Consider the following 21,485-nt stretch of genomic DNA (forward strand, 5'->3'; position numbering starts at 1 on the left):
GCTTAGTTGCTCCGCGGCATGTGGGATCTCCCCGGACCAGGGATCAAACCTGTGTCCCCTGCATTGGCAGGCAGATTCTTAACCATTGCGCCACCAGGGAAGTTCTGATTTTTCTTTTTCCATTGAAGTTCTGATTTTTTTGTTTTTTCCATTGAAGATGACTTATCTTGTGCCCTAAGCTACTTTGTTTTCTCATTTTCATTGACTTTCTGCTGGTGACATCTTAGAAGCACAGAATTTGAGAGAAAAATAGTCATGTGATGGGCAGGGAGTGCTAATCTCCCTAAACCTGGTTCCTGCCATGTAAAACAGGATCTTTGATGCCAAGCTCTGAGAATTGTTGAAAGGGTTCAAGCGCTCAGACAGTCCCGGGCAGGACTCAGCAGCAAACAGGACCCTTCACTGCCCATCACCTGTGAGGAAGAACAGAAGGCCAGATGTGTTGCATCGTTTCAGAGAACTTTAGCTTTTCTCCCTTTCCTTGACATTTGAAATGACTTCTCTCAGAAAACCTGTACTGGCTTTTATCCTCCTCGATAAACCAGGCATATCTTTTGCCCTTCAGGCTTCATTTCCTGCCTTCAACCAAGAAACTCTGCCCAGCAGCTGTTTCCCTTATCAATACACTAATCTTATTCGTCTTGGAGGGAAGCTAAAATTAGAATTGAAATTTTCTGTATTATCTCAAAGATCCAGTTAAAGTGGTACCTTACAGGGCTTGGCTTTCAAGTTTCCTGTGTCACAGAGAGAGCAGTTCCCATGTAGCTCTTTATCTCAGAGCCATGATTTTCAGAGCACTTGGTGAGTCAGAGCTCTGGCTTGGACTTGATCTTGTGTATTGTTTATGCTTTGCTTACGTTTTGCAGGCAATGAAGCATAGGGAAAACCATCATTCTCACAAATGACATGGTTAAGCCTCTGTTCGTAAAGTTTGAACTTTAAGATGGAAAGATATAGATGCCTGCACTCTGCTGATATGTGCTAATATTTGCTAGTGTAAAGGGTATGGATAGGGCAGGAGATGGGTGGCTGGGCGGGGAGGTGCATGTAGGTCTGCCGTGAGCCCGGGACTGAGCTGGGGATGCGTCCTCTTATCTCTTTAATCCTGTGGACACTGGTGCTCAGAGGCCACGTTACTCAAGAAACACAGGACTAAACACCAGGAGTGGGATTTGAACCCATGTCCTTCAGATTCCAAAATCTACATTATTTCTACTATACCATGAGTATTCCCTCTGTGAACATTATTTCTATCCACTGAAAGGGCATCTTTCAGAAGAAAATTGTTCTTTTTGTAACTTAAAAAAATAGCAACATTATCAAAAGTTCAGAGGATATGTTTGGTGTTCTGGTATAAAACTTGAGTTATTTTGTAAATCTCAAAAACTTTTACCTATGGGCATAAAATGCATAAGAAGTTATGACTTTTGTCTTGATTTTTTTATACATATTTATTTGCTTCTATGAAATGTTCAAGCTTCTATGTGACATGATAATAGTGCAGTGTTTTTAGAAATTTAAAAATAATGTTTTTAAAATCATTTTAAAAGCAAAACAAATCACATGTTATGATATATATGAAAATATGTATGTATATGAATATGTATATATATACATGTGAGAATACAGGTTATAGTCATTATGTCAACTATATTCTAATAGGTTATGAATCCACATAGTTCATAAAGCCAAAAATTTGCCAAATCCCACTAAGTATATTGTAAACTGAGGTTTATTCCATTTGCTCATGATCTTCTTATGGGATTTGAGTTGAGTGATTAGATCTTGGGCATTTCACAGTCAGAATCTCCCAATTTAGGCAAGGATCCCTCCCATTCCCAGTAGTTACTGGCGCCATGACCCTGGACAGGCAACACAATTCACTGAGGTTTAGCTTCTTCTGTGAGCAGGGATAAGAATACTCCCCCACCTGGCATGTTTGAAGGGTTAAATGAAACAGTTGACATGAAATCTTTATGCTGGAGCCAGGTACTAACAGGCATCCCTAAAAAAGGAACCTTACAGGATAGAAACATAATTTCATCAGTGAGTGTCTTCAGGAAGTACTTGTTGACATGCTTTCAAGCAGAGATTTTACAAATGTCTAGTTAACATCAATAATATTTAAGTAACTGAGCTGGGAATAGGTTTCTCTGATTTCTCACAATACTCAAAATGAGACATCAGAGCGCTTTGTTTGTATGTGGATTGCCGATCGCCTTTTAATTGCTCCTCAAGTCCCCAAGCTTCTCTGTCTCTGGGGGACTGAGGTGCCCCTACCCCGGGTCCTGAGCACCCTCTTGTGCGTGCTGTGACCTCGCCACTGTCTTTTGTCCTGTGTGTCTGTAGATTGCTTCTCCTGGACCAGTGGTTCTTCAAAGTTCACAAGAACCATCTGGCGTATAGATCCCTAACTTCCAAGTGCCCCCCAAATCTGACTCAGCGGGTCCCAAGGAGCTGGAATCTGCAGTCGTGCAAGCACCCCAGGTAAACTTGGCGCAGGTGTCTAAGGAACACGTGTTAACAGTCCTCATTCTTAAAGAGAGGGATTTTGTCTAAATGTGAATCCCAGCATTTTGCACAGTGCCTGGACCATACTTGGCATCGATGTGAGCTTACGAATGAGTGCGTATGGCTCCACTCTCTCATCAATCGCTTTCCTCAGTAAGGCTTCTAACATAAATGGTATTATCGGCAAGAAACACAGCTTGAAATTAGGCCAGTGGTGATGTCATCTTCAACTTTCAAATACAGTAATAACCACACTACAGGAATAGCCTCCAGAAGAACAGCCCTGTGCACAAGGCATCGAGCCTGGAGAGCCCTGTGATTAGGTGTGTGACACCAGGCAGAGCGCACCTCAGGCGTGTCTGACTGCTACAGGTGTCAGGGCTGAATTGTGCCCCCCTCAAAAGAGATATGTTGGCGTCCTCATCCCCAGGACCTCAAAATGTGACTGTATTTGGATAAAGGGTCTTTACAGAGGTGACCAAGTGAAAATGAGGTCATTAGGGTGGGCCCCACTCCAACATGACTGCTGTCATGAAAAGAGAGGGAAATTGGGACCCAGAGGGCAGACCTTGTGAAGACACAGGTTGAAGACAGCCATCTACACGCCAAGGAGGAAGGAGCAGTCTTCCTCAAGCCCCTCAGAAGGAACTAATCCTGCTGACACCTTGATCTCCAACTGCTGGCCCCCAGAACTGTGTGATCACACATTTCTGTTGTTCAAGCCCCGGGTATGCGGTCTCTGCTGTGGCAGCCCAAATGGACCAGCGTGTGTGATGCCCTCTCTGCCCCGTGAAATCCCTACCCCTCTCCTCTCCACCTCAGCAGCAAGAACCTAATCAACTCCAGCAGCAGTGTTTGGATCTTGGGGCAAGAAAGTTTGCAAATTGTGAAAAACTGGAGAAATTAGTGACAGAAGGTCATGAGATTTTCTTTCTGGACATATATAGGGGAAAACGGAAGTCACAAAATATTTACATTATTTTTTACAGTGAAATTGCCTAGTTTCCTTAGTTCCATCATCCTTCTTAACAACCTCTCATAGTTGCATCACATGTTTATTGCTTGTCTATTTTCTGTGTTCTTTTTTTTTTTTTTTTAGTAAAATGCAGCCAAAATTTCAGGTCAGCAGTTTTGAGAATTTATTAGACCCACAGAGTTCATTTTGTTAAAAACATATTTAATGGTCCACACTCTGCCAGGCACCTTGCTCTCCTCTGCGGCTCTGCTGTTTTCGCTCATGAAAGTCGGAGGACAGTGGATTGATGCTGTGCGCACTGTCCCACTAACTTGAGCTGAGCACTGGCAACCGTTTCCAAGGGTCTTTATTGTCCTTATTTTGCAGGCGGCGAAGCTAAGGCTGAAACAGGTTAAGGGAGCTGTCCCTGATCAGAGCAGCGTGTGCAATGATTTGATGAGGTTCCAGCGCAGGATCCTGTCCTGTCATCCCACCTACCAAGTTAGAGGAAATGTGCCCCAGGATTCCAGATCCCATGAAAACCCGCCATAAACAAAGTGTTCTGATCCCTGGCGAGTTCTCATGACACCAGACTGCAGGTGCATTAGGGTCCCATCCCCACAGGAGGGTGATCTCTGTGGGGCAGTGACCAGAGGTAACTGGGTCAGAGCTGGCATGTAACACACACAAGTGTCACTGCTTTCCTTCAGCTTCTGTCCCCAGGGTCTTGCTTTTTATTGAATGGAACTTTGTTTTATTTCTTTGTTCCTAAGAAGTGGCCCTTTTCTTTTTAAACGTTCACACCTGTGCCTTCCTGTGACTCTCCAAAGCAGAGGGGTGGGCGTCAGCTGCTTCCTACAGCCTTGCGGAAGCAATGGATTTGCCCCTAAGGAAACGGTCAAGTGGCAGCATTTGCCAAGTCAGAGCCTTTCTTCGTCTTTAGTCATTTGTTTGCCCACGTACTGCGTCCCTTCCTTTCCAGAGCTCTTCTGTTTGCTTCAAATGATTAAGTGTTTTTTGGGCTTTTTTCCTTCCTTGGGCTACGATGTACTAAATATTTTCAAGAGGTTTAGAGCAGCTAAAGATGCTTCTCAACCAAATCCTGTTTTTCTTCATTTTCCATTTCAGAACTGCCTGTGTTTTTAAGTTGCCCATCTGTTTGAGTTAATGTCTGTACATACAAGCCATTACTTCCCTCTGTCTGCCCTCGTTTTCAGAAGTGTTCACCTTTATCCCTCAAGACAAATGGGTGGATATTTCTTATGCTAGTAAATGCTCTTTCTAAAGTGTCTGACTTCACACCTGTCCCCATAAAACAAATAAAAACAGTGTGACCTGTTAAGTCCCACGGACCTGGAGGCGATTCCAGCCCTTTACCACCTCTCTCATTATGATTTTCTAACTCAACCCTCAGCCCAGTATTAACGGTGTATTGGATGCTGGCTGAGCATCACGTGAGATGTTGCTTAGTGTTTGGGAAATCAGAGAAGACAAGGGAAATAAAACACAAACAAAAAAAAGGGTCCAGAAATATCATTAATTCTCAAATTCAACGTGGCCTTTATATTTTCAGATTTACACTTTGAAAATGTATTCTGACCTATTTATTTATCCCATCTATTTATTTATTGCCGGTGGTTGGACATTGAAAATAAAAAAGATATGAATACACTGAAATAGAGCAGATGGCACCTTGGCGACAGTACAGGACAGTAGCTGAGATACCTGCTTTGGCATCAGATACCCTGAGAGATGCCCTCCGACACATCTGTTTACTAGTTATAAGAATTGGGGCAATTTGCAGGACATTCCTAATGCTCATTTTCCTTAGTTGTCATATCAGTCAGGGTTCTCTAGAGAAGCAGCAATGGTAGGGTGTGCGCAGATGTGCACAAGGGGAGGCTTACTGTAGGAGCTGGTCCTCATGGTGACGGAGCAGAGAAGCCCAGGTCCCCTGCTGCTGCTGACGGAGCAGAGAAGCCCAGTGACCTGCAGTCTGTAGGCTGGAGGCCCAGGCAGCCAGTGGTGTGATTCAGTCCAAGTACCAGGGAATCCAGTGGGAGGGGCAGCAGGGAAAGTGCCGGGAGCCCCAACGTAAGAGTGGGACAAGCTGGGTGTCCCAGCTCAAGCAGAGGGAGGGAATTCCGCCTTCCTCTGCCTTCTGGTTGTACTGAGGCCTCAGGATTGGATGACGCCCACCCGAATGGGGGCGGCTGCTCTTCACTCCTCTGAGAAGCAAATGCTAATCTAGTCTGCATACATCCTCACAGACACGCCCCAGGAAGAATGTTTTACCAGCTCCTAGGCACCCTTTAGCCCAGTAAAGCTGACAAGTAATATTAACCATCATAGTAGTAATAAAAAATAATAATTTACTTTACTTATTGGGGTATTTTTGAGATTAAATGAGGTCATACAAGTAAAAGAACTTGTCACAATGGGAGGAATTGTGTATTTGACCAAAGAATGCTAGGTGTTCTACTGATAAAGGGGAGAATGTTGTTTGCAGGTGAGCGATTTCTCAGTGACTTCATCTGAGCCCACCTCCTCCTGGTGTGGATGCTTCTCTGACTCCGGTGCTCGGTGCTGATTCTCCTGAGCCTGGAACCTGGTGTGGCTCTTTGAGGAGGCACTGGGGCACCAGGCACAGCCAGCATCGCCCTCCAAGTCCCCCCACTTTTGGCCCAGAACCACCTAATTTCTCTTGATGGTGGCATGAGGGATCTGAGGGATTCACTATCAAATGTTTCCTCTGTATTTGTGATGGAAGGGAAAACATTCCTTCATACTGTTTAGTTTTTAGTTGACCCTAATCTAGAGAGTTGAAGAATGCTTCCCTTTATATTAAATCTGAAGGAAAGTTATTTTTTTTCATAGTGAAAGAGAGCTCGAGTCCTGATAACGTGCCTGATGTTTTGCCGTATGGCTTATACTGTACCTTCTGCCACATTAGCCTGTAGGGAGCGTTGATGTTTCTCCTTTTACAGATGAGGAATCAAAGCTCAGATAAGTCAGGTAAATTTCCAAGTCGTAAACAGACAAATAACAAACTCAGACTCTCCTAGGTCTGAATCCATGTTCTTTCAACTCTCAGCCTTGTTTCCTATAGCGTTTTAAGTTGAGATTGATTTGAAATCATGGCACAAGCTTTCATTCCACATCCACGTGTGCACAGTGGTAATGTTTCCACACCAGTGCTCACCTTTGGGTGATGGGCATGAAGCAAAGACGTGGACCAGGCTACGCAGGACGTTTAGATTTGCTTTGTGTCCTGAAAACATGCCTGGAAACCTAACAATGCTCAACATGGCCTCGAAAGTCTCCCTGGACTTGTTCCCTGAAATAAACGTTCATGGGGGCTTCCATGCTCTCCTTGGGATGATCACGTTATGTTACATGATTCCAACACGCTGAAATGGTGATGAAGTTTTATTTAGAAGACAGTGGCCGAGATGACTTGTTCTTTGCGATGCAGACATTTTTGAGCCTAATTTTATCCCCTATTAAATATTGTTTTAAATGTCAACTTATTTATTCATTTTGTATATCATCTATATTATTACTAAAAAGAAACTGGTAGTTTCTACAGAACAAGTTGATGGGATTAGATAACTCTTTGCTATTCAAACTCAAAATGCTTGTAAACCATCTTGCACTATTCATGCCTGAAGCAAGTGTAACTCATTAGCTGAGGGCGTGGTCTCTTCTGACCCATTAACAAAGATATGCAAGGCTCATTGATTAAATCCAACAGTGTTCCTGGCTTTTGTCCCCTGGGAGGTGCTTATTACAAGACACACTCCTGAGCCGTATTATATTCAAATGCCACTTTTACTGAGGTCCTCCTTAGGCTGATCATGAAAATGTCACCTTGGGTCTGCTTGAGTGATTAATGGAATGTCTGCTGTTTAAAGATGGCGGCCTAATAATAACTCCGTTTTACTCATGGGATCTCAGATGGTTCAGAACTGGACCCCAATATAGGGTTAGACACCATTAACAGCCATGCAAACATTTATCTATGTTTTAAAATGTTTGTTAAACAAAATAATTCTATGTTGACTTTCAAAAGTAAAATAATGGCCTGCTGGGAGTCAGAGAACATGCTTGCTGCTCTACGCGCTTAGATAATACCGCACAAATTCAGAAAACTTGTAAGAGGGAGCTAGATCTTCCTGTGTACTTTCACTTGCCATACTCATTTTGTGATGGTTTCGAAATCACGCTGTACAGCAATGTGGAGGGAAGGGAATGGAGGATAGGACAGACACGTCTGTCTTGTGTGTGCTGAGGGAGACCTTGGGTAGAATCATGAACATTTAGAGATAAGGCTGTAGAGATGACGTAGTTCAGCTTCTTCATCTTACACGTGAAAATGCTTAAGCCAAGATGATAACTGTTAAAATATTTGCGGAATTTAATGGACTTCCGAGCAGGAATTCGTGGCCACGAGAACCACTGGTGTCAGTGTTCACAAGGACGACTCCAGGTTTGCATCTGCAGGGAGCCTTTCACTATAACACAGATGCCACCTCAGGTTTAATCTCTTATGGAATCTCTTTTATGCTTAAGAAAAGCGTGACTTGGCCAGTTAAATACACATACATACAATATTAAGAATCAACCTTTTTATCATTTTCACCATATGAACAACTATATAGCTTATATTTTTATTACCTGCTGTAAAGTCATTTGGCTTTCACTAGAAGCAGGCCCATGATTTCTATATTGTCTGCCTCTGGCATTTTTCTCCTTAGATTATAACAAATTACTTGGCTCCAACATGATTATAAATATAAGAGCAAATGCAAGCCCTGATATATAGTAGAACCCAATTATAGATAGTAATCTAGACAATCTAGAATGTTCTCATAATTTTTGACTATATGTGCATATACATATATAAAGGCACACATATATACATATGTCTTAATCAGAAACTCTCATATGCTTGCAGTGTATACTTAAGACCCCTCAGCAATTCACAGGTCACCATTTGGGAAACTGGCTTTTTCCTTCCATGCACCTGAGGCAGAGTGTGAGAGAGGGTTGCCGTTTTTTCTTGCAGCTCAGATCCCCTTCTGCACCTCTCACCACATCCTCTTCTTTACCGTGCATTTCATCCGCTCTCCATCCCTCCAGCTCCACAGCTGATCATCAGTCCTTCATACGTGGCGATGCTCCTGTCATATTTGAGGTTCGGCTCTGTCTTTTTGATTACCATCTGGGTACCTATTGGGTTACCTCCTGGATGCCCCATTTCAGACCTTATTACCTAACATGCCTCTTACCTTAACCAGACCACAGGAAACCCTGCTTCAGGACACTCATTCTCTTCCCTGTTTTATACTGTTACGGGTGGCCTTCCTCTGGGTTTGCCCTAGCCCTCCAAGTGGGGTCCAGATAACAGAAAGATAGACCATTTTGAGGTAATGGGGTTGCGAACTAGGATACTGGTAATGGGAAATGAGAAAAAAGAGAGTGTGAAGTAAACTTTTAAATATTCAGACAATGATTGTCAGTCAACCACATGAGAGCAGTAGGAGGAAAGAACCCTCCTACTTCCTGCTGAATCAAAGGATCTCGCTCAGGCTTCCCTGGTGGCGCAGTGGTTGAGAGTCCACCTGCCGATGCAGGGGACATGGGTTTGTGCCCCGGTCCGGGAAGATCCTACATGCCACGGAGCGGCTGGGCCCGTGAGCCATGACTGCTGAGCCTGTGCTCCGCAACGGGAGAGGCCACAACAGGGAGAGGCCCGCGTACCGCAAAAAAAAAAAAAAAAAAGGATCTCACTCAACTTACCGAATTACTGGGAGAACGGTTTACTGAGGCAGTCTGTCAGGACAGCTGTGTGAGGGACAGCTACCAACCTAGGATATGCACAAATCTGGCTTGAGGCGTGGGCAGAGCCCAAGTGGAAATTCAGTAGGCAGCTGGTGATAACGTGGATGTCAAGATATGAGAATCACAAGTCTAAGGCCATAGTTCAAGCCCAGGAATCACTGAGCTTTTTGAAGGGGAAACAAAAAGAAAAAAGAAAAGCAAAGCAAATGGTGAGATGTTGGAGCCTCTGAGGAGCAGCAGAAAGAAGGAGCCATTGTAAGTTTCGGAGAACAAGTATTTGAAAGAAGTAGGAAACAATAAGAGAAGTGTTTTAAACTTGCAGAGACAAGAAAAATTGCTCCTTTTAAGGCCTTAAATATGAAAAGAAAAAATCCCACATGGATTTTGCACTATTAAAGGAGGCTGCAACAATGGAAATTGGAGTGTCTCTTCCATTTATTTGAAACCAAAATGACAACTCTCTCATGAGATATGTAATAGAAATAAACCAGCTTCCTTCTGATTTACATTTTGCTCTCTTTTAACAAATGTATTAAAAGGAGTCATTCCTTGCAATTCATATCTTTATTTACAAAAGAAATAAGTAAAAATTGTGTGTATAGATGCGTGCACGTAAAGTTAATATTCTGTCGTTTACTGAGTGCCTACATGGTGTCAGTACAGTACTAATGGTGTTGTACATATTACTTCATGCAGTCGTCACAGTTACCTTTGGGGTGAGTAGTATTAGCCTGAGAGCAGTGAAACGAGTCATTAAGTAACTCAGGTCATGGAGCTGGCGAATGCCAGAGGCTAGAGCTGAGTCAGATGTCTGACTTTAAAACCTGTGCTCTCAAACAGAAAGTAAATTTCATGATATGAGGATGTGATCATTGGTCTGGGTTGTCAGATAATATAAAGCTATGTTAGTACAATAAAAAGCAAAACAAGCAAAAACACAAGAAACTTTATTCCCTTCAGCTATGCCAAAAGTAAGAAAATTCTCCAGGTCTTGAAAGTTGTATACATTTAGCTAACTGACGTTAAAAAGTTATCTGAGGAATATCTGCCATGTAATAGTTATCATGCGGAATTTCTGGATGAATGAATAGATGAATGAATACCGGATTTTAGCAGAAAACTGCCTTCATCCCATAAGCCTGAATTTGTAAGTCTATGAGAATTGTTCCGTCTATTCTTCATTGAATCAGAAGTGTAAGAATCCCATTTTTAATAGAGTGCCAACCTCTGTTTTGAGCTGTGCCACATAGCCTGATGTTAGGACACTCTAGGGTCTAAAACCTACAGCTCGAGGCCAAAAAAGATTCCCAGTTGTTGATCAGACAACATGAAGTAGGACCTTCTTAAGTCCTGGGAATCAGGGTTCACTTGTGCAATAAGCTTCCAGATTTAACAGAAGTAGTTATAAAGCTGTTCTGTTTTGGCCTCCTGGGTCTGAATCCTTTCAAGGTAGGGTTTCCTGTGTGCTTGTAGAATGGATGTCATCTTTCCCATTTAACCTGCCAGAGAAATGTCATTTCATTCGGTGTTCTCCCCAGATGAGAATTGTAAGGAAGCAGGACGCTGGGCACGCTTCAGTGAGTGGCAGAGAAATTAAGGTTTGCGAGAATGAACAAATGATTATTAGAGTGAAATCTCAGAGAAAATGGTGAGGAGACAAGACATTGGCAGGCAATACTCTGAGATCTTGATCGTAAAGGACATTTATTACATTCAGTAATTTGAACTGAATATTTTGCAAAATACTTAGCAGCCTTCACGCTGATCCATTGCCTTGGCAAAGCAGCGACTTTGGAAAGCCAAAGGTTATAATTCAATTATTTTCAATACTTTGTCCAAAATGATGTCCATATGTCTATGTTTTTTTGTTTTCCATTTGCAAATTTTTATTATGCTTCTCTCTCTCTCTCTCTCTCTCTCTCTCACACACACACACACACACACACACACACACACACACACACTATGTATATTTCAGGTGGTTGAAATAGCTGATCATAAATTTAAGCACAAGAGAAATTTTAGAGCTTGGCTTTTCCCAGAAGTTTGATTTTTATCAGCACTACATTTTCTTTTACTCCTCTGATAATTTCCCATTGCATTCATTGAAGATTTTGATAAAGAAAAAATAACAAAGACAACAACCAAAAAACTGACACTGAACCACAGGTGGCCTGGGCTCCTGTAGAGCAGAAGGTGGTCTCACTTGGGAATCAGGTCCGTTCTCCGGCCCTAGGTGTTACTTTTTCTTGTTGTTGTTGTTTTTTATAAATTTATTTACTTATCTATTTTTGGCTGCATTGGGTCTTCTTTGCTGCACTCGGGCTTTCTCTAGTTGCGGCGAGCGGGGGCTACTCTTCGTTGCAGTGCACCGGCTTCTCATTATGGTGGCTTCCCTTGTGGCGGAGCACGGGCTCTAGGTGTGCCAGCTCAGTAGTTGTGGCTCGTGGGCTCTAGAGCATAGACTCAGTAGTTGTGGCTCACGGGCTCTAGAGCGCAGGCCCAGTAGTTGTGGCGCATGGGCTTAGTTGCTCCACGGCATGTGGGATCTTCCTGGACCAGGGCTTAAACCCATTTCCCCTGCATTGGCAGGCAGGTTCTTAACCACTGCACCACCAGGGAAGTCCCCGGCCCCAGGTTTTAAACAAGGTAGCTGTGCTAACCCAGGCAAGTCATTTTATCTTTCTCTTCCTTACCTGTAAATTGTATTTTTATGTAAACTCTTTCAACCAATCCTTCCAGCTTTATCATACTGTGTGTATATTCTCATTGTAATCTGTGGGAAAATCTTTAAATAATCTAAATTTAAAACCCATGATGACTTAAAATCCATAATATCTTAGGTTTTGATTGAGTAAAAGAAGATCCTTAATTTAGTGATTGCAGAGCTTCCCTTTGACAAGAGCGCCTGAATTGGGTGTGTTGTTGGGAATTCCTTCTCATCCCCTTGCATTACTCTGTGTTCCTTACTGTAACTTATTTAACTTGAGAATTGTTTTTGTTTGTTTATCTCGTAGCAGATAAGTCTGGATCAGAGCTAGCAAATTTAAGAAGGAAGTGCTCATATTGACCTCTCCCTCCATCTTACTAGTTTTTAAAAATTTCTTTTTCATTCACACCCCTTTCTTGCCTGACCTTTTCACGTAAAAGCTAGCCTGCGTATCTCTGTAGGACTGAGCCTTCCGTTCTAAGATCTCCCCTTAATTCCTTAGTTCCGCAGACCTGTTTTCTGACAGATAGTTTATAACTAATACACTTTATGACAATGGATGCTTTGATGCTCTTAGCTAAGGTAATATTTGCCGTTTAACAGAATTTCCTGGTGCTTTAAGGAAAATGAGTCTTTGGCGAGTTGGTGGGCGGGAAGACTTAAGCTGGGGGAGGTTTTTGAGACCTGAGGTGGGCCGTTCTTTACTCTGATTCCTATGAAGTCTCGAAACCAAGGGATCAGTATGGTGATACATTTGTGATGGTAGAGAGATTATTCTATGCTTTCTTTCTAGTATTAAATAAAGTAGCATTCATCACACCGTTCTCTTGACCACGGCCATATGATAAGGCGTGTCCATGTGATTAAACTGCATGAGAGCCATCAGACATACCTTCTGGAAAAATAAATTTAAAGATACTGTATTTTGACCCATTTTCCATTGTTTCCCATTCACTCTTAAGACCCTTACAACTTTGGAAATGTGCATACTTATGACACATGTGAGAAATGCAAATATCTAACAGTTTTTATACATCTTTGAGATGAAAAATAGAAAAAGAAAAGAGGAAAATTTCATAATCTGTCAGAATAACCCTGTGCTTCCTTCATTTCTTTTCAGCTGTGTCCTGTGGAATCCCGGAGTCCCCAGGAAACGGCTCATTCACGGGGAATGAGTTCACGTTGCATAGTAAAGTGACCTATGAGTGTAACGAGGGCTTTAAGCTGGACGCCGGTCAACAGGCTACAGCTGTGTGTCAAGAAGATGGCTTGTGGAGTAACAGGGGGAAGCCCCCAACGTGTAAAGGTAAGTGTTCTAACGCTCATGCCCGACTTTGCAGATCTAAAGAGGAATAGAATGCGCTGGTGAGAACGCTAGGCTCCAAAGTGCGAGGTCCTCTCCCACAGCGTGTGAGGGCTCGTCTCTGGCAGCGTGGTCATGTTAACGCCAATTTATTCCATATCAGCCACTCTGACCATTTACCATAAGCTCTGCAGTCTTGAAGGTGAGTCATATGGAATCATCAGCACCTAGACCATGAAATTTACACAGCAAATCCTGACTGTGCTGCCATTTTCACTTTGGAGGGATGCACTCAAGAGGATATGGAGAAATGAAGCACTCTACACAAAACATTAAGGCGTAATTCAACACGAGCTTCCTCTGCATCTCCCATCTCACTGTAAGTTCCGTGAGGTTCAAGGCAATGCCCAGTCTATTTTTTTATCACCCGTTCTGCATAACACACTGATGCTCAATAAATATATCACTGATTTGTGAAGTGGGGTAGGTTTCCTGGAATGCTATTTACAGTATGTAATAATATTCTTAAAAGGGTCAAAAGTTTGGGTTCATTCTCAGACTCGTCTTAAAAAATAATAATCAAGTCCATAACACAAAGCCAAAAAGAACAAAAGTTGACACACACACACACGCACACATGTACATGCCCACACACACAATTTATACCAAGAGTTTCATTGCTGCTCTACAAAACTGCCTCAAATTGGAAATAATCTAACTGCTTAGTTTCTAAAAATTGAAAACTACATAGTATTTCTACATATACAATATTTTTGCTCTTAAGATATTTGCAAAATAGATCTCATGGGCTTCTATTATAATATTAGTATATTGACGTTTTTGTGTATAGTGTTTTGGTCATGTTAAAATTATTTGAACATTTTAGGTATGAACATATAAATGTTTACAAAAAATAATCGACTTTCCTCCATACGTTTTATTTTCCTTGCCGTCATTTTAACCTGTTTTTTTCTTTTTTGCAAATAATTATTGCATTCCTGAGAGTCAGTGAGGCACTGTTGAGACAATCCCTACCCCTCAACTCCTGGCAACCACTAATCTTTTTACTGTCTCTATAGTTTTGCCTTTTCCAGACTGTCATATAGTTAGAATCACACAGTAGCCTTTTCGGATTGCCTTCTTTCACTTAGTAATATGCATTTAAGGTTTTGTCATGTCTTTTCATGGCCTGATAGCTCATTTCTTTTTAGCTGAATAATATTCCATTGTCAGATGAACCACCGTTTGTATCCATTTACTTGCTGAGTGACATCTTGGTTGCTTCTAAGTTTTGGCAATTATCAATAAAGCTGCTATAAACATCCCTGTATAGGTTTTTGTGGACATGAGTTTTCAAATCCTTTGGGTAAATACCAAGGAGCATGGTTGCTGGATTATATGATAAGAGTATGTTTGTTTTGTGAGAAGCTGCCAAACTGACTTCCCAAAGTGGCTGCGCCATCCTGCATCCCCACCAGCAGTGATGAGAGTTCCCGTTGCTCCGCACCCTCACCAGCATTTGCTGTTGTCAGTGCTCTGGGTTTTGGCCCTTCTAATAGGTGTGTAGTGGCATCTCCTTGTTTTAGTTTGCATTTCCCTAGTGACATTTGATGTGCAGCATCTTTTCATATGCTTATTTGCCATCTGGAGGCTGGTCTCCAGAATTCCAAAGCAGGTGGTTTACAGCGGCCAATAAGTGGATTGGCGTTATAGAAATTCAACACAAGGGTTAACTACATGACAATTGTGAGAAAAAAGAAGCACAGCATAGCTTTTTAAGTGCTGATTTGAGGGTAGAGAAAGAGAGAAGCAGAGTTTCAGAGAGAGGGAAGCAGACAACGTGTCTTGGATTCCACCAGTAAAGTGTGTGAGGGCTCTCCTCTGGGCACAGGGCAACCAGGGAGTTGCTCTTAGGGGGAGGCCTGCACACGCCCTAACTCATCCCTGCTCTGCCAGGATATCCGCCTGCTCATCTGCACGGGGCATTAGACAGATGGCCTGATGTAAACACTGTGGGGAGAGGTGACAGACACAGAGGAAGTAACGAGTGTGCCTGGACTGGAGTCAGTTTTTTTTTTTTTTTTTTTTTTTTGCGGTACGCGGGCCCCTCACTGTTGTGGCCTCTCCCGTTGCGGAGCACAGGCTCCGGACCCGCAGGCTCAGTGGCCATGGTTCACGGGCCCAGCCGCTCCGCGGCATGTGGGATCTTCCCGGACAGGGGCACGAACCCGTGTCCCCTGCATCGGCAGGGGGACTCTCAACCACTGCGCCACCAGGGAAGCCCCGCGTCAGTCTTTATGGAGGAGACGGCGCTGCCACAGAGACTGAGCTTGTTCTGGTGGGATGGTAGCGATAATCAGAACCACCTTTCTGAACGGTAACTCTAAACATTTGTCTGGGTTACATCATTCAATGATAACAGTAGTCCTCTGGAGGAGGTATTGTTTTCTTCATCTTACTAACTTAATACAAAGTAAGTAACTGAGATATACAAAATTCACAATTTGCAACCAAATACATTTGATTGGTCATGTCATAAAAGCGTCTGGAGAAGTGTTTGGTTATAGTTGAAGGGCCCTGTTGGAGGTCCCCTGCTGCCACCAGTAAACCTGTGTGGTGATCGTTTGGCTCAGTACTGATGCTTTGGGTGTCACGAAAGCACAGTGGTTGTGACGTTGCCAGGACCTGCCTAGGGATCACTGCGCTGTGGTGAGCCAAGGCTGTGCATTCCACTGGCCACAAAGAGGTAGTTTCAGGATTAAATAGATCTCATGGTAAGTGGGGTTAGTGTAAGGAGAGAATATATGAGAGTCCCCACAGTCCTGAAAAACGCCCAGAGATTGCGGCAAAAGAGAACACAGAAGAGAGAACAGGAGCAGAAGCCAGGCCGTGCGTCTGAGGATGCTCTGGGCTACCCACATGCAGGGGGGGATGGAGCTCAGGACAGCAGTCTGGACACTCCCTCAGCCCCTCCTCACTGCCTCTCCTCCTCCCGTCCCACATTCATTACATTGAGTCCCATCACCTCCACCCAGGAAGCACATCTGCCCACTCAGGTCACTTCCGTGCACGCCAAGTCACCTCCACCCACACCCATGAAATGACCCCCACAATCTCCTCTCACAGCAGCCGACTCCTCTTTAAGCATATGAAAATCACAACATGACACTTCGCTGCCTAAATCCTCCCAAGAGTTCTCATGGTGATTAAGATAAAATTCGCAAACTCTTTATTTTGAACTCACTTCTCCGAAAGGCAGATATTATGGAGAGTCCACCTGGGAACATGACCCAGCTGGTGGATGAGTCTGATGACTATTAGACGTTTAGGTGCTCACACCACATGGATGGTAGCTCATGTAAGACTAGTCTTGGACCCCTATATCTTCCAGGCTGGATTCCCAAAGCCTTACACAAATTAACCCATTTAATCCTTATGAGGAATGCAGTTTTGGTATCACATCACTTAGATGCAAAGCAGGAGGAGATGGGTTAAGGTGGCCAGACTCACAGACAGAGTCGCCAAGTCAGGATTTGGTTCCAGGAAGCCTGAGCAGAGAGCCCTGTTCCTGATCTCTGTGCTGTTCTGCCTCTTGGAATTGATTTCTCTCATGATTTGTAAGTCTTATATGTTATAAAACCGAGACCAGAGACAGAAAAAAAAAGGTGCGTCTTTAATCTAGCATGTAATTCATTCCAAAAAGTATTCAGTAGCTGATGGTAGGGGAGGGAGTCACCTTTTGTTTGAGGATCGTAGCAGAACCAAATGATTTCAAAGACAACGTATATTTATGTCTAAAATTTTCTGGAGAAATCAGGAATGAGAGGCCTTTGGCAGTTCAAAGGCAAATATTACATCAATTAAGAGAACTACTTCATGTTTAAATAAAGCATAATATTATAGCACGTAAGGTGGCTTAATTTATACATATATTTGATTTTTTTCTGTTTTAAATGCACATCTAGATGTACAACAGCTTTAAAGTTATAGTGAAAAAAATTAAATAACACGATGGCTTTTTACATACAAATGAGGTTCCCAGGCTGAGAAATATATAGTATGTTCAGTTAAATGATTGTTAAATGGTAAAAATCAATTTGCATTTTAAAACCTTTTTTGATACTGACTGCTACCTGTTCAGTAGGACAGGAAAATATAACATTTATAATAAAATGGGAAATCGACCTTAAATTTTCTGAGTATCATCTCAAACTTTCAGCTATTTTCCCCATTGTTTATTAGACTTTATAAAAGGAAGAAATGGACAGTTCATTAAACTTCCCTGGTGTTCAAAGGCTGGAAAAATCCATTTAATTTTTTGAGGGGGAGTTGTTTTTTTCACTTAATTTAAATTAAAGAAATTGAGCGGAGTAAGCATAAAACTTTACCTCTGAGTCAAAAAATTTGGTTACTATTAACTTCTGAGATGTGTATTTCCGAAAGGCCAATTCCTATGTTGGTATGACAGTTTCATAAGTTTCTTTACCAACTGAATAATATGTAGATCAGTACACTGAACCTCAAGAGATAAGAAACACTTCAGCTTTGATAAGTAGTAAATGGAAATGGTAAATAAACTGAGCTCATTTCACCCTCGGGTTTGCTAAAATGAAGGTTGTAATAAATAACTGTTTCAGTCTGAATACGGTCCACAGTCGTACAAATCTCCAAGGCAGATGTGTGAGCCTCATTTCTTTTCATTTTAATTATTTACTGAGACTGGATTTGGATCATTGAAGATATGAGACATAATAGAGCCGTAATAAAGCAAGGGAGAGTTATTGGTACAAATGTCCCTTGTCTACTAGTTGGACAAATGATGAGTAGATATGTATCACGTCCTCTGCATTCAGGAGAAAACAAAACCATTAAGATTACCTTCCAACAACAAACAAAATCAACACTGAAATCCCAATATGTAGAGGCCTTTTTCTTTTTCAGTTAAAGCTATTAGAGAAGCAAGTTTGTCGTTAATAATTTATTAAGGACCTACTATGCCCTGGGCTCCATGAGTACTTTTAAGTGATTAACTGCAATGTGTATACATTTCGGGAAAGAAGGAGCAAGTTAAAATAATATGAAATAGCTTTATATAACCTGTAAATAGCCCAATCATAGAACATCTGAGATTACACATAAATTATCTATTTACACATATGTATGTCTGTACTCATCTACATGTAATATATTTATAGATATAATCATATATAATACACATGTACATGTGCATACATACATAAGTAAATTATACACATACATATTTTTATATGTGCTTGCATATATGTGTGTTTGTATTATAATATTATAAAAATATTGGGGATATATATTTATCCCCTTAGTCCCTCAAAAAATAGCCTTACAGTACTTATGTTTCTTTATTAACTATTTCTATTTTCATGGTATAGTTCAGGTTATTCTTTTCATTTAACACCTGGACCAGAGTCATTTAATCGTAAATCATATTGTTAAACCACAGTGTTATGAGACCAATTATGCACCAGCATTGTTGAGTTTCTCTCTGTGCCAGGCACTGTGCAGAGCGTTTCACATGGGTTCCATCTTTGAGTCCCTGTAACAAACTCGAAGCACTGTTACTATTGCCATCCCGTAGGTAGGAGCTACTGACCAGAGGCGTGAGTGACCACCCAGGGCTGCAGGGAGGCCCATGCCAGAGTCAGGCCCTCTGCCGCCGGCCCCCTGGCACTTGACTACTGTGTCCTGCACGTGCAGCTGCTGTTAAGGGTCCTTCTTGCTTATACTGTGCATTGACAAGAGATTTCAGTTAAGATGTTAGCAAAGCTGATGAAGGAAGGCCAGGCCACCCTGATCTAAATGCATAGTCATCGTGCAAACTACAAATGCATTTCAGAAAGTATATATTAAAGCTCAAAAATAAGTGTGAGATGTGAGACACTTACCTCTGTCTTCCAAGGCTGCGATCAGCTATGAAAATACAGCCTAGACCAAAGGGTGGTTTAATTCCTCAGCCGGCAAGACGGGCGGGTGACCCAGGGGGAAGTGCCCTTCCTCACCATCCAACCCTGTCCGCAGCCTGCCGAGATCTGCCCCTGTGCCGGGGGAACGGAGCACCTCAGGGTCAGGTGTTCATGGATTCCGGGTGCCGCACGACCCCCACGAAGCGGTGAGTGGCTTGGTGAGCGCCGGCCGGGTCCACCTCCTGGCCGTCCGAGGCATCACTTTGCAGGGAGGGCTTGTGCTGCTCCCGCTTTCTGGGAGCATCAGATGGTGACAAACCTCACTGTCGTACGTCCTGTGGGGACAAAGTGTTTTAAGGCTGTAGATCACAATTGTGCAAACTTTTGACGTCTTTGGGGATTGTAGTGCTTTGGGGGAGTTAAGCTATTTAAAGGACCCAGAGTGTGTCATTTCAGATGTGTTTTTGGCCCATTATTTTCAGGGCCAACTGTATAATCTCCCCATCTCTTTTATTTCACTTCCAAAGATTGAACACGAGTTCGTCCAGCTTTCTGTATTTTAGTTAGAATTGTGAACTGAGGGCTCCCCTTGGCTCCCCGATAAATATGAGAAAGTCAAGTTTGAACAGAACACTTGAAGAACGGTAGATACAGGGTTTGTGGTACTGAGGTTCTCTGTGGCCGCTAAGCACAGGACTGCATGAGTTATCCCTCTCCACGTTTCATCTCTAACAAACAGAAGCTGCTCAAGGGTGGGCGTAACTTCGGTTCATGGTGGAACTTTATACAGATTGGTGACTGAAAGGAAGAATGAGTGAGTGAGACTCTCTGTGACGCGGTCTGACGTGATTTAACTTTCTCTCCCTCTTTTCCTTGTTTATTCTTCTTGTCAAGCACCTGACAGCCGCTCAGTGCAGGGCCATGGCCTCTGGGGACAAGAGCTGCGTGGAGGCCCCTCCTCTTTAAGGCCCCTTGGAAGACCATTTATTACTAGTTTGAACGAAGGCGTAATGAACTAAAGCTACTTGCAGTGAAGTTATTTCCGAAAACGCCCCCAAGTCAGAAAGGCAAGCTCACTGTGGGATTCCCTCTCGCATTCTCTTTCTACAGACGCACAGACACTCGGATTGGAAGTACTGTTTTCATCCTTTCCAGGGCTTGGTTTAGACTCATTTTGTGTAATTATAAAATCAGCCGTATTATGTAATTTTAGAAATAGATTTCTTATGGAACCTAGATTATAGAATTTGCGAAAAAATTCTGAACAGTATTTGCCACTTAGTATCACTAAGTGGGTGAGGTTGCTTCAATGTGGGTCTTGTTGAAATGAGGTTTCACGGCTGGTGTTTGGGCTTCGTTCGCCATTTCAGTGTCCCGTGATCCGACTCTGATAGTGTATATTTATTGTCTGACCCCAGAAGCAAAATGACAAGGAGCCCAGGGCAGAAAAATACGTCCGATCTCATAAGGGCTTGGAAACTTCACAAGTGGAAAAGGTAGTCATCACAAGAATAAGCAGAAGTCTGGCAATCCCAGGATGCTGGGAAGATAAGTGTTATGAGAGTCTAGGTTCAGTCAAGAGTCTTGGAGGAGAAGGAACCAGGAGTTCTAAAGTCTCCTGACTTTTTAAGCCTGTGCCTCTGAAATGCTGATGTCTCTCAGGTGAGCCTGTAAGTTACACCCTAGAAGTTTACTTCAAAACTCTATCCGTCTACCTACTCTTATTCTAAATAACTCATAGCTAATCATGCTAATCATTTGGCTAAGCTCTGAGGTAAAAACATTCATTTAAAAAGAATGTTTACCTTTAAGAATTCCAGGATCTCAACCCAGCCCTTGTGGAAGCATTTCCTCACAGGGAATGCTTGTTGAAGTTAGACGGCATGGAATGCATTGAAGTCAGCACGGTGCCCTGGGTTTCCCCGCGTTATGCTCCTTATTTACCGAAGCCAAAGCAGCTTGTTCTTCCGCTTCCCATGCACCAGAACTAAGACTAGCTGTGCCCTTCCCCAGCCAGTGATGCAGACGTTAATGGCACACTGAAAGCTGTACTAGGTTGTGAATGCAAGTAGCTCTGAGGCTGGCTGAATCATTTTACTCCAATGGCGTCGGATCATAATTTTATCAATCTAATTAAATGTGCTTGAACTAAACTTGGTAATAAAAAGCACTTACCCACATTGAGTGTGATGGGGGAATAGCTGCATTACAAAGAAAAGACAGTTG

The 21,485-nt window shown here is 42.6% G+C and overlaps 1 protein-coding gene across 1 annotated transcript in view; it reads left to right on the forward strand.

Annotated features, from left to right (window-relative positions):
• CSMD1 (CUB and Sushi multiple domains 1) overlaps positions 1-21,485 on the forward strand; it is a gene marked incomplete at its 3' end in the record, with an annotated part of 1,744,596 nt that overhangs the window by 1,650,931 nt on the left and 72,180 nt on the right. The window contains exon 50 of the mRNA XM_082863948.1: positions 13,141-13,326. Coding sequence (XP_082720074.1) covers positions 13,141-13,326 — 186 coding nt within the window. The remainder of the gene's footprint in view (positions 1-13,140; positions 13,327-21,485) is intronic.

The sequence above is a fragment of the Leucopleurus acutus genome (assembly GCF_964270905.1).
Source record: "Leucopleurus acutus genome assembly, chromosome: 21".
In the NCBI taxonomy this organism is placed as follows: Eukaryota; Metazoa; Chordata; class Mammalia; order Artiodactyla; family Delphinidae; genus Leucopleurus; species Leucopleurus acutus.